Source organism: Onthophagus taurus, unplaced genomic scaffold (assembly GCF_036711975.1).
Source record: "Onthophagus taurus isolate NC unplaced genomic scaffold, IU_Otau_3.0 ScKx7SY_16, whole genome shotgun sequence".
NCBI classification, from domain to species: Eukaryota; Metazoa; Arthropoda; class Insecta; order Coleoptera; family Scarabaeidae; genus Onthophagus; species Onthophagus taurus.
This window is the reverse complement of record NW_027248941.1, coordinates 504514-517714: the sequence shown is the minus strand read 5'-3', so window position 1 is coordinate 517714 and position 13201 is coordinate 504514. Positions and strand designations below refer to the sequence as shown.

At 30.2% G+C, this 13201-nt stretch overlaps 1 protein-coding gene across 23 annotated transcripts in view; it reads left to right on the top strand.

Moving 5' to 3' along the window:
• Window positions 1-13201, top strand: part of LOC111415365 (uncharacterized) — a 28984-nt gene that overhangs the window by 14969 nt on the left and 814 nt on the right. For 9 of the 23 annotated variants that reach the window (XM_023047022.2, XM_071201022.1, XM_023047014.2 and 6 more), the window contains 16 exons: window positions 285-428; window positions 558-629; window positions 749-820; window positions 956-1042; window positions 1196-1276; window positions 1406-1498; window positions 3285-3418; window positions 3484-3578; window positions 3660-3731; window positions 3931-4096; window positions 4148-4436; window positions 4491-4811; window positions 6438-6614; window positions 8074-8236; window positions 8285-8573; window positions 8630-8711. In XM_023047022.2, the coding sequence (XP_022902790.2) occupies window positions 285-428; window positions 558-629; window positions 749-820; window positions 956-1042; window positions 1196-1276; window positions 1406-1498; window positions 3285-3418; window positions 3484-3578; window positions 3660-3731; window positions 3931-4096; window positions 4148-4436; window positions 4491-4811; window positions 6438-6614; window positions 8074-8236; window positions 8285-8573; window positions 8630-8711 (2337 nt within the window). Of the gene's footprint in view, window positions 1-284; window positions 429-557; window positions 630-748; window positions 821-955; window positions 1043-1195; window positions 1277-1405; window positions 1499-3284; window positions 3419-3483; window positions 3579-3659; window positions 3732-3930; window positions 4097-4147; window positions 4437-4490; window positions 4812-6437; window positions 6615-8073; window positions 8237-8284; window positions 8574-8629; window positions 8712-12556; window positions 12715-13201 lie in introns of those variants that run through there. The other 14 variants (XM_023047029.2, XM_023047016.2, XM_071201024.1 and 11 more) reach the window with 14 other exon arrangements.

Below are 13201 nucleotides of genomic sequence, written 5' to 3'. Positions count from 1 at the left end.
GAAACGGAAGAAATCGCTTAATGAAGAAGAAACGAAAAAGTTAACCTAAAAAAGGAGAGATTTGTAAGTAACGCAAGAATGTTGAGTGTTTTTTTTGTTTTAAAGTTTGCCGCATGTTTCGATTTTGATGTTGTCATTTTGTTTATCTGTCACATTGAAACCATAAATTTAAAGTTAAAAAAGATAAATTATTCGTAAAAAAAAATAGATAAAAGATTAATTTAAAAGGTAATTTTTTTTTATTTAATTTTATTTCTTTTCTTTTCCTTTATTTAATTAATTAGAGTACCGAAACAACCGAAACTTACATGGAAACAACGACCACGAGCACATTCGAAACCTCCTCAACCGGCCAAATTCAGGATAAATCATTAAAGAAGAAGAAAAGTAAGAAATCGAGGAGTCACGATAAAGAGAATATTTCACTTGTAAGTTTTATTTTACCACCTCACTATTTTATTTATTTTTTTTTAAATTGCATCCTTAAATAACTTTTTTTAATCGATTAATCTAATTTTGTGGTTTTGCTTAATTTTTTTTTGCATGTTTCTCTTTAGACGAACTTAGATTTAACTAACAACCATAACGAATCGGATGGATATCGGTACAATGTTAGCGTTAAACACTTGGTACGTACTCAAAAAAGAAAAAAATTAATTTCTTTTTGCTTAAAATTAATGTTTGTATTCGTTTTGATCCAACAAAAAGACTTGAGATGTTATAATTTGTTTGGAAATCGAATTTTTAGTGTCGCAGTTTTGGTAATTTGACGGATTTGGTGGACGGGTCGAATAAAAAGCTTCTTAACCGACCTAGAGACGTAAGTTTCACCTCAAAAACAACTAAAATTAAATAAAGAGGAATTTTTTTGTATATGTCGCTTCCCCGCTGCCTTAACCGATTAAAAAAAAACTAAATCGCATGTAATTTGCTTCTTGATGAATTTGTGATGAAGAGGGCGAATTCGGTTGATAGCGTCCACTTGGATTTACCTTTAAGGGCGTTGGAAAACGTTTTTAACGGCGTTTCAGTTAGCGCTTTGGTAAGATTTTATTTTTTTAAATCATAAATACAATAAAATCGTTTTAGCTTGTTGTGATGTTGCATTTTGCATTAATTAGCGTTTAATTAATTTTGATTTATTTTTGCATGTTTTTGTTTGTGCATGGTTACTAACAATAAAAAATAAAAATAGAGGGATAAATTTACGTTTGGAAGCCGAACTACTAACACTAATCAAAAACGGCTCAATTTGGAGGTTTCCACGGAAGCTTGGGTGAGTTTAAGGCGAAAAGTGTGCTTTTTTCACACTTTTTAACAGTGACTAATCTGGTTTTTATGAAATTATTAATAATTGCCTCAAAAAATTGTCTCCATTTTTTAATACTAATTTTTTTGGTTATAGAAATCAAGTTTTAATAAATTCGATGCTCTTCAAAAGAAGAATGTGCTTCATGTTCGATCGAGCGATTCGTCTAAAGCTCAAGAAAAGTTTAATGTAAGTTTTAATTTTATTTAAAAAGTTAAGTTTTTGACAGTTGACAGAATTAGATTATTTTCAAGGTTATAGTGAAATTTATTTTATTTAATAAAAATTACAACTAAAACTAACACTAGACCAAGAACTAGAATCAAAAATCGACTCGTTTTTGAGATAAACTATGAGTTTTTATACTTTTATTTATTTTTATCAAAATAAAACTGTCATCAAACATCACTCATAGATGTCGCTACTATTGAGCTGTCCGTGACAATAACCCACAAAAACCTAAATTTATTGCTAATTTAATTATAACCGCAATTTTTATGTTCAAAAATGAAATTAATAGCACTTTCTTTCTTACCGATCATTCACACAGAATCGGATTGTTATCAAAATAGAAAAAAAAATAATTTGAGATTAAAAAAAAATTAGGTTGGTAGCCCTTCCTTTCATACTGATTGATTTCCGACGTTTGACAGAATCGGGTTGTTTTCAAGGTTGAAATGAAATTTATTTTATTTACTATAATTATAATGTTTAATTATACTTTAAAGTCGAATATCGATTCATTTCTCGGTAAACTATGAGTTTTGATATATGTAGTTATTTATTTTCTATCAACCTAAAACTGTCATCAAACGTCACTCATAGATGTCGCTACTATTGAGCTTGTCAACCACAAAAACCTAAAATAATTATTTCGTAATTTATTACTAATTTAATTATAACCTCGATGTTTATGTTAAAAAATGTAGTTAATAGTTCGTTTCATACCGATCATTTTTCAGAATCGAATTATTTTCAAATATGAAAAAAAATTAATTTGGGATTAAAAAAAAATTAGGTTGGCAGCCCTTCCTTTCATACCGATCAATTGACAGAATCGGTTTGTTTACAAGTTTGAAGTGAAATTTACGTTATTTTTTACGTTGAGTTATGTTTATATATCAAAAACCGATTCCTTTTTGGTTATTTATATTAAGGTAAAACTTTTTTTCTTCAAACGTCATTAAATGACAACTTTGTTGTCGTGTTTACTCGCGGTAGAAGTAAGTCATTGTTGCATAACGACGGTTGCTAAGATCAACATAGCAAAAAAGTACTTCAGCGTTATGGCGCTAAAGTAAATTTCACTTTAGCGCCATAACGTTGAAGAACATTTCACTTTAGCGCCGTATTATTTGCAACGTTTGAAGAAAAAATACTATGTTTTATTCGGAAGAGAAGCAGATTCGTTTGTGGCTGGTCCGTCATTGCCGGACTCACTTCGTTCGTCCGGCAAACTGTCGGACACGCCACAATTTTAACGGCTCATCTGTCATTAGCGACTCACTGCGTTCGTCGCTAAGCGACAGACCACGCCATAAAAAGCACTGCTTCTCTTCCATATAAAACAATATACTATTATTACTATAAATTTCTTTTCTAACGTAAAAATCGTTTTAATACAAAGTGAGGTTAAGTTTTAAAACGTCTTGTTAAAAAAATAATTAAATCGACGTTTGATTAAAATGGCCACTTTTCAAATATGCCAACATAAATTATAAAAAAAAATTAAAATAATATTTGATTAATATAATTTTGGGAGTTATTTCATTAAATTTTTAATTAATTAATACTTTTAATTTGATGTATTAATTATTTTAAATAATTCATATTAATAATTTAAAGTTTAAACGAGTTATTTTATTTTCTTCAAGAGTGTTTGACATTTGAGGTTATGATCATCTGTCAACATTTGTGTTTTAGTTTATTTCAAACATTTTTATATTAATTTAAATTAATAATGTTATTTTTTTAGGGAGCCCAAGCGGTGGACACTTCAAATTGTAAATCCTGCGGAAAAGTCGTCTTCCAAATGGAACAGATCAAAGCGGAGCGCTCCGTTTGGCACAAAAATTGCTTCCGATGTCAAGAGTGCAATAAACAATTAACGTAACGTTTTTACCTCAATTAATAAACCTTTTTTATAATTAATATATCGTTGTTACTTTATAAAGGGTGGATACATATCAAAGTAACGAAGGCACGGTTTATTGCAAGCCCCATTTCAAGAGTCTTTTCGCCCCAAAAGCCGTCGAGGACGATCAACAACGTAAGTTATTGATTTTAATGCGATAAAAATGATTAGGAAAGTTTTTTTATGTTTTCTTTTTAAAATTTTATGACATTCCAGCGATACCAAAGAAACACGAACTAATAATACGTGAAAATCAACCGTTAGAGTTACCCCCAGACGTTGTTAGAGGTACTTTTCGTTTGCATTCGCACGAAAAATGTAAAAAAAGAGTTAAATTAAAAATAAAACGCCTTAGAACGAGCTTTCGTTAACAATTTTTGTTAAGTTGTACTAAAAAAAAAGATAACCCAACTTTTTCTTTGTAAATAATCCCCAAAGTTTGTTAATTTTTTTTGTGTGTGATTAATTAATTCTTTTTGATTAACAGCTAGTGATAAACCTGATTTGGGGTTGGAAGAGTTACAAAGTTTGAACGTTCGGGAGCGATTCCAAGTTTTTGAAAACTTTCAAGAGGAGGCTTCAGAGAAAAACGCAACAGCCGCTGGGGCTGTAAATGTTAAACGCTCACCGTCGATTTTATCGAAATTAGCCAAGTAATTCATTAATAAATTAATTTTGATTTTATTTAAAACATTATTTTGTAGGTTTCAAGCTAAAGGGATGGATGTTGGAGTTCCTGTCGAATCTCTTAATGGAATTCCAATTGATGAAAGCTCCTCAGACGAGGAGATCCAAAATGAGGAAGAAGAGGAGGTCGAAGGTGAAGATGCCGATTTGATCAGGGCGAAACGCGTCCAAAAAGAGAAACCGTTCCATTTCACCGGAATGTCGGACGTAAAAAGTAAATGGGAGCATGGAGAGCAAAATTCTAAAGATGAAAGGAGAGAAGAACGTAAACAAGAAATACAAACGATTCGAAATAGACTTTTTATGGTAAACCATTTTAACCAATTAAAATAAATCAATAAAAATGTTTTAATCATTTAGGGTAAACAAGGAAAAATGAAAGAAGCTTATCAACAAGCTGTGATGGAATCGGAATCGGGAACGAATATAAAACGACCAACCACCCCACCCCCTGTGGAAGTTTGTGCTACTAAATCGATTAAGGAAAAATTCGAAAAGGGTGAAATTTACACGGAAGAGAACCGAAAAGAAATGGATGAGGATATGTCGGTTTTTGAAAGCGGTATCAGTAAGAAATCTCGATCGATATTCCTCGAATTGGATGCTAACGCTTCGAAAGCGCCCCAATTATCTCCAGTTTCGCCCCCGAAACAACAAGCTGACGTGAAAAAAGCTCGAGAGGTAAATTTTATTTTTTTTATTAGAAAGATTTGTCCCAAAAAATTATAATTAAGTTTTATTCGCGATTTTTTTTAATTATTATACTCTATTTTTTAATTCGGAGGAGTGTTTTCAAATTGAAGTGACAACATTTTTAAGTTTTATAGGTTGGTTAATTAAATTAGGTTGGTAACCCTTCCTTTCATACTGACTGATTTCTGACAGTTGACATAATAAGATTGTTTTCAACGTTGAAGTGAAATTTATTTTATTTACTATAATTATTAAATGTTTAATTATACTTTAAAGTCAAGAATCGATTCGTTTTTGATCATTTCTAGGTAAACTATGAGTTTTAATGTATTGTGTAGTTATTTATTTTCTATCAACCTAAAACTGTCATCAAACGACACTCATAGATGTCGCTGCTATTGACCTGTCATTGACAATAAATAATTATTTCGTAATTCCTTGCAAATTTAGTTATAACCGCGATGTTTATGTTAAAAAATGAAGTTAATGACAGTTCCTTTCATACCGATCACTTGACAGAATCGGATTATTTTCAAATTAAAAAAAAATAATTTGGGATTTAAAAAAAAATTAGGTTGGTAGCCCTTCCTTTCATACTGATTGACTTCTGACAATTGACATAATCGGATTATTTTCAAGGTTGAAGTGAAATTTATCTTATTTACTATAATTATTAAATGTTTAATTATGCTTTAAAGTCAAGAATCGATTCATTTTTGATCATTTCTAGCTAAACTATTAATTTTGATATATGTAGTTATTTATTTTCTATCAAAATAGAACTGTCATCAAACGACACTCATAGATGTCGCTACTATTGACCTATTGACAATAAATAATTATTTTGTAATTTATTTCAAATTTAATTATAACCGCGATGTTTATGTTAAAAAATGATTTTAATAGTACTTTTTTTCATACCGATCATTTGACAATCAGATTGTTTTAAATTTGAAAAAAAAATTTGGTTGGTAGCCCTTCCTTTCATACCGATCGTTTGACAAAATCAGTTTGTTTATAAGTTTTAAGTGAAATTTACGTCATTTTCTACGTTGAGTGCTTTCGGGGGCGGCCGATGTCTTCGAAAACGGCCGTGTTGATTTAAAAATGTACCTTAAAATGGTGTTGAGGATTTCTAATTCCACTTTTCGAGCACAACCTAACCTCACTTTTTCAAATGACATGTTTTTGACGTTGAATTAATAATTTTTATTTAACTCACTCAGTTTTAGAAATAAAACTAAAAAGAAATTTGCGTCATAGAAGCTCGTTTTAGTCACTCGTACACGTTTTACGTGATATAAAAAAATATCTGACATGATGAGAAGATAGTTACAAAAGTACATTTTTAGACTTTTTGCGATAGATGGCGCTATCTCCTATGCGTCTTATCAAGTGTCATTTTTTGACGTTAAAAATTTTATTTAACTGATTTTGTATTAAAAATAATTATATTTCTAGATCTAGTGTTAGTTTTAGTGCTAGTATTATTAGTCTAGTTTTATTTGTTAGTTATAAATAAACGTGACTTTTCATTTTACTCCTCCGAATTAAAAAAATAGAGTATAATCGATTAAAACGTGGGCCCCCTTTTTTGTTATTGTTATAATGTAGGCTTACATGGCGAGGCAGTCATCAGAGGACACGGTTAAATCGTCCGAACAACTCGACGACGTTAAGATCGAAACGTCTGACATTCAACAGCGGTTTAAGTTTTTCGAAACGTACAAGGAGCCGGAGAAGGAACGGAAGCAGTTTAGAATAACGCCGCCTCGAGACGGCCAGCAGAAGGTCTGCTTTCGACTCTGGTGTCAAGCTCGCTAACTCCCCCATACCCCCCAACAAAAAAACATTACTTATCTCGCTTATTATCATCACTTTATTTAATCACTCCTTTAAACAAATTAATCAAACGAAAAGGATAAAAAATCTTCTTACTTTTACCTTTTTTTTTGGCATCGTTATCCACTTTTTGCGTTGTGCTTGAGCACTGTTTTTTAATGTTTATTATTTTTTGGTTGTTTTTTATTTTTATTTTGGTGGCGTGTCGCTTTTTTGGCCGGTTGCAATACTTTCTGGGACTGGAGTTTGCACCGTTTTTTTTTTAATTTATTATGTGAGTTCATAAATTAGCTTGATTTATTTGATTAAAACATAATTATCACATAATTTATGAACTCACTTTAATTTTTATCGAAACCATCTCATTTTCTTGAATGGGTGAGGTTAGAAAAGTTTAAGAAAGTTTTTGGGCTTCAATAACAATTAATATTGTAATAAATACAATCTGAAATAATTATAAACAATTAGAAACATTTAAATTGATTTAATATAACGAAATAATCCCTTTTTTTATATTAAAAAAGACAAATGTCATTATTAGAACTGTCATTAGAAACGCAGTGGTGCCAACCTAAACATCTAGCCCTTTAGTTTTGCTAATTTCCCATTAAAACTAATTTATTATTTTTAAAGCATTTTAAGTAGTAGAGCATTTTTAATTTATCAGTTTTTATTGAATTTCTGTCATTAATTTATAAAAATTCTTTTAAAAACCTATCAAAATGTCGAAACGTCATCAACTTAACCTACAAATTTGAAGCTTTGTTAAAAACGAAAAAAAAAACGCATTTTTAAAATTATATTGCTTTAACAAAAGACAAATAAGGTAATTTTGGTTTGATTTAAAATGTTTTTCCAATAAAAAAAGTTAAAAAAATAAAAATAAAGTTTAAAATCAAAAAATTAATTTAACCTGAAATTAGCTGCATTGAATCGATTTAGGTTGGCACAACTGCGTGTCTAATGACAATTTCGTAATGACGTTTCTAAAAACGACGTTTTTCAATTCAATTTGATTAAAATTAATGTTGGGGCTAAAAACTTTATTAAATCTCCTCCTTTATTCATCGATTTATTAAAAAAAAATTGTTGTAGAGCCTTATTCTGCAAGAAAAAGGATTCAATATTTCGTTTATCGTTAATTGTGTGATTACATAAAGTGGACTTCTTCAAGTAGTGTTTAATCTTCTGGAAGTAGCATCAAGTCTTCTACAAGGAGTGGCCTTATCTTGTATTAATCGTATGAAGGATGATTTGCAGAATAAGGCTCCCATTTGATTTTTATTCAATGTTTAAGCCGAAAATGACTCATTAACATCACTACTAAAAATAATACGAATTTTAATTTGAATTAACATGATGTGATTAAATTTGTGTTCGTTTTATTTTAAGATATTTTTGTTTCCAGGGTGACTCCCCAGACCGAGACATCTACCACGATCCTGAAGTAATCAGAGCTGATGAGCACGTTGAAGATTCCGTTATCGCTAAAGAATCTCACACCACCACGAAAGTTCTTAATAAATTCCGGCAAATGGAGGAAAATTTAAATAAAGAACCGTTAAATCTAGGTAAAAATACTTTTAATTATTTTAGGTTATTATATTGTTGATTTTTAGGTCCAAAACCATTAAAAAGGTTTACTCCTCCACCAGAACCGACTAAACCGGAATCGAGTAGCGAGGCGGAAGGCTCAGAAAGCGAGGAAGAAAGCGAATCGATCGAAGAGGTCGATAATAAACTTCAAGACGTTGATTTGCTCGAAGCTCAAAAAGCGGCGCGCGCCCAGCAATTGCGCGCCAAATTCGAAAAATGGGAGGCGAAAGAAATCAAACGCGAACAACAACAAGTTAATATTATCGAGGAGTACAGCGACCAACCAGGCCAACAAATCGAGTCCACCAAAGTGTAATTTTTATTTAAAATTTCGACGATTAAACTATTTAAAATTAATTATGTCTTAGGTTAAGGGCTAAGTTTGAATCGCTGAAAGATACCCAAAATGAGACCAACCGTCAGCCTAAGGTTAAAGTTAACCGATTCGTGGTGAGTAGAAAATTGTTTTTGTTGTTGTTAAGAGAAAAAAAGAAAAGAAACCAAAATAGATACCTTTTTAAAGCATGATTTTGATGTATTTGTATTGGCTTATTTTGAACTTAGCTTATTATAACTAAGGTTTGTAACAAAGGTTTATTTTCTGTATTAACACATATTATGAACCTGAGGCGGTGGTGCTGCTGAGGCAGTGGTTCAAGTATTACAAAACAATTAGACGAGGTTTCTTTTTAGTAATGATATATTATTATAGGCCGAGGCAGTGGTTTAAATATTATAAAGCAATTAAAAAAGGTTTCTTTTGATATATTATTACAAGCCGAGGCAGCTGTGCTGCTGAGGCAGTAGTTTTTTTTATTACAAAACAATTAAAAAAATGTTTTTCTGTAGCAATGATATATTATTGCAGGCTGAGGCAGCTTCGCTGCCGAAGCAAAAGTTTTTTTATTACAAAATAATTTAAAAAATGTCTCTTGTAGTAATGATATATTATTACAAGCCGAGGCAGCTGTGCTGCTGAGGCAGTAGTTTTTTTTATTACAAAACAATTAAAAAAATGTTTTTCTGTAGTAATGATATGTTATTGCAGGCTGAGGCAGCTGTGCTGCCGAAGCAAAAGCTTTTTTAATACAAAACGATTGAAAAAATGTTTTCTGTAGTAATGATATGTTATTGCAGACTGAGGCAGCTTTGCTGCCGAAGCAAAAGTTTTTTTATTACAAAATAATTTAAAAAATGTTTTTCTTGTAGTAATGATATATTATTACAAGCCGAGGCAGCTGTGCTGCTGAGGCAGTAGTTTTTTTTTTATTACAAAACAATTAAAAAAATGTTTTTCTGTAGTAATGATATATTATTGCAGGCTGAGGCAGCTGTGCTGCCGAAGCAAAAGCTTTTTTATTACAAAATTATTTAAAAAATGTTTTTTTTCTAGTAATAATAATTTATTGCAGGCTGAGGCAGCTGTGCTGCCGAAGCAAAAGCTTTTTTAATACAAAACGATTAAAAAAATGTTTTTCTGTAGTAATGATATGTTATTGCAGGCTGAGGCAGCTTTGCTGCCGAAGCAAAAGTTTTTTTATTACAAAATAATTTAAAAAATGTTTTTTTGTAATAATGATATGTTATTGTAGGCTGAGGCAGCTGTGCTGCCGAAGCAGTAGCTTTTTTATTATAAAACAAGTAAAAAAAGTTTTTCTCTAGTAATAACATATTATTGCAGGCTGAGGCAGCTGTGCTGCCGAAGCAGTAGCTTTTTTTACTACAAAACGATTAAAAAAATGTTTTTCGGTAGTAATAACATATTATTGCAGTGTGCTGCCGAAGCAGAAGCTTTTTTTTATTACAAAACGATTAAAAAAATGTTTTTCTGTAGTAATGATATGTTGTTGTAGGCTGAGGCAGCTGTGCTAAATTATTTTGCTAAATAACTAAATTATTTTTTAATAAAGAAGTATTAATAACAATTAAGATATAAATGGGCGCGTTCACCAGAGAATTCCGTTTACGTTGGCAAACGCAAACGGGTTACGATTGCGTTGGTTATTTGGTGAACGGCCAATTTTTCTATAGACATGGTTTGATAACAACAGATGGCGCTTTAATAACAATTATTTACAATTTTAATTAATTTATAGATCATACCGCTCAATTTATCATGAATTTCTTCATTTTCAAAGATAGTATAAAACCCATTAAATAAATAATTTCGGGCTTCTGCCATTCTTTTTTGTTGATTTTAAATTTAAGATGACACAAACACCAAACACCATTTGCGTTTGCTAACGGAAAAATCATACGATTGATAAAATGGCGGCCGTTTACCAAACACGTTTGAAGTTAGCATTGCGTTCACCAGAAATGTTGCCAACAGTTTGGTCTCCGTTTGCAAACGTTGACAGTTGGTGAACGCGCCCAATCATTTCCTCATTATAATTAAAAAAAAAGTTTCTACAATTTCAATTTTTTAGGTTAACTTTTTAATTTATTTATCTCGTCATTAAATCGTCAATTTACTAAATTTGCCTTAAAAACATACCTTTTAGCTTCAATTAAACGTAAAAAACGTTCATAAACTCAACAAAATAACCTGATAATGTTTAAACGTTTTCAACACGCGTCGAATTTTTTATGACAATGACAGTTTGTAATGAATTTGACTTTTTTACGTATTTATGGCAGATATAATTAAAGTTGATCTCAAAATCAATTCTTCTATAGTTCATTTTTTTTCTATAATACCTGTCAAATTGTTGTAAAGTTGGCAAAATTAACAGGGAGTTTTGTTTTATCATGTTTTGAAGTAAATATGTCACATTGACGTTTGAGCTTTCGTTATTCAAAAAGAAAAGGTGCATAAAAAGTGTTGTGGGGTGTTTATTTGCCATTTACTTACCTAGAAAAGGTATTTTATTCTATGTAATTACTTTGTAGCACGTTTTTATAACATATGTACTTCGTCAAAATCGTATTTATCTAAAAATTTATTAGTATTTTAACCTCAACTAATTAGTTACTGACAATGTTACTAAAAATCATGAAAACAACAAATTTTATAAGGGTCCTAGATAATACCAACAGAAACCCTAAATAATTTACATCGACAAGTATTATAGAAAAAAAACGAACTATAGTATTAATTTGCTATATAAACCGTTTCTAATTTTCGAAAATAAAATTTTCTCCAATTTAAATTTTAAAATATTTGACATGATGAGAAGATAGTTACAAAAATTTTTGGAGTTTTCCCAACAGATGGCGCTATCACCCATGCGTCTTTTTCAAGTGACATTTTTTGACGTTTCATTAAATAAAATCTGATTTAATTTTGGATTAGAAATAAAACTAAAACTAGAAATTTTGAGGTTATGCCGTGTGTCTTTGTGCGTTTTGTTAAAACGAGTTATTCTTCGAATTTTTAACAAATTCATTAAAAATTAAAAAAAAATTAATTAATGCCAATAAATTTTACTAGATGGCGCTACCTCCTACGCGTCTTTTTCAAATGACATTTTTGACGTTTCATTAAAAAAAAAATTCATTTAACTCATTCTGAGTTAGAAATAAAACTAAAACTAGAAATTTTGAGGTTATGCCTAAAAAATTTCTAATTTTAGTTTTATTTCTTATTCCATCAGCGGAAAAGTCTACGAAAATTTTGCGACTAAAATAATTTTTCGTTTCAAAGTTTTCAACCCTGCCGTTACCATGGTGATTTGTCAATAAACACCGACATCTTTAAAAAAATCACCTGTTGCATCAAAAAAACGTTTTATAATAATTATATTAAACAATTTCCACATTAAATGAAGCTGAAAGATACGCTTTTAAGGCAGAGTGAGTACATTCAATTTTTGTAACGAATTAGTTATTTATTGCGTTGTTAAAATTACGTTATCATTTTTTTCAACCTAACCTAACTTTTTCAAGTGTATAGAAAAACTTTTTCTTATTGTTTTGTATTAAACAAAGCTACTGCCTCGGCTTGTAATGACACATCAGAATTTCTTTCTTATTGCTTTATAAGGAAAACCTCCACTGCCTCGGCTTGTAATAACACACCAAATCTTATGAGCAACATTTTTTATTGCTATGTAATAATTAGTTTTCCTTCTTATTTCTTAATTTTGATAACTTTTGCACTTCGCACTTTATCGTCTCCAACCAACCCCCTCACTTTATCGTTTTTTGTTTATTTTTCTTGAATTAATCGATTTTGTTGGTTAATAATCGCATGATATAGCAAAGCAAAGCACAAATCGCAATTTTTTGGATGTTGTTCCGGTTGTTTTCGGTTCAAATTGTTTTTGGACACGATTTCTTCTTGTTGGTTTCAGTAAAATCGCGAGGAGAAGACTCGCCGGAGACAACCTCAGGCGCCCACCGGATACATTAAACACGATTTTGTTAATTATAAAAAAAAATTATGAAAAAAGCCAAAATGATGACAAAAAAAATATTTTTTTTGCTGCTATTAATTAATTGATTAACTATTTTATTATTATTATTATTATTTTTTCGTTTTTTAGCGTTTAGAGTTTTACCACAATATTTGTACATTTATATGTTACCCCCTTTTTAAAAAAATACTTAATTAATTAACACTCTTAAAAATTGGATTAATTAAGCTAAAAGACTGAATTAAAACAAAATAATTGAGATTTTCGAGAGATTTACATGGGACCGTGTCAATTTTTAAACGTCTTTAATCTTCTACTAATTCATTATCACCCACGTTGAAAAAAAAGGAATTTGATGAAGAAATCGAAAAAAACTTTTTATATCTGTATGTTAACCCTTTTTTAGAAAAAAAAAACAATGTAAATTAGAGTTATTATTGTTGTTTTCTCGATGTACATTAAAGAAATGTTTTAATGTATCTTTTTAGAAAGAAAAATCTTTCCATTTCAACTCTTAGTCTTCCGTTTAAAAGATAATTAATTAATAACAATCAATTTTTTGTCTCCCTCTTTTCAAACCCT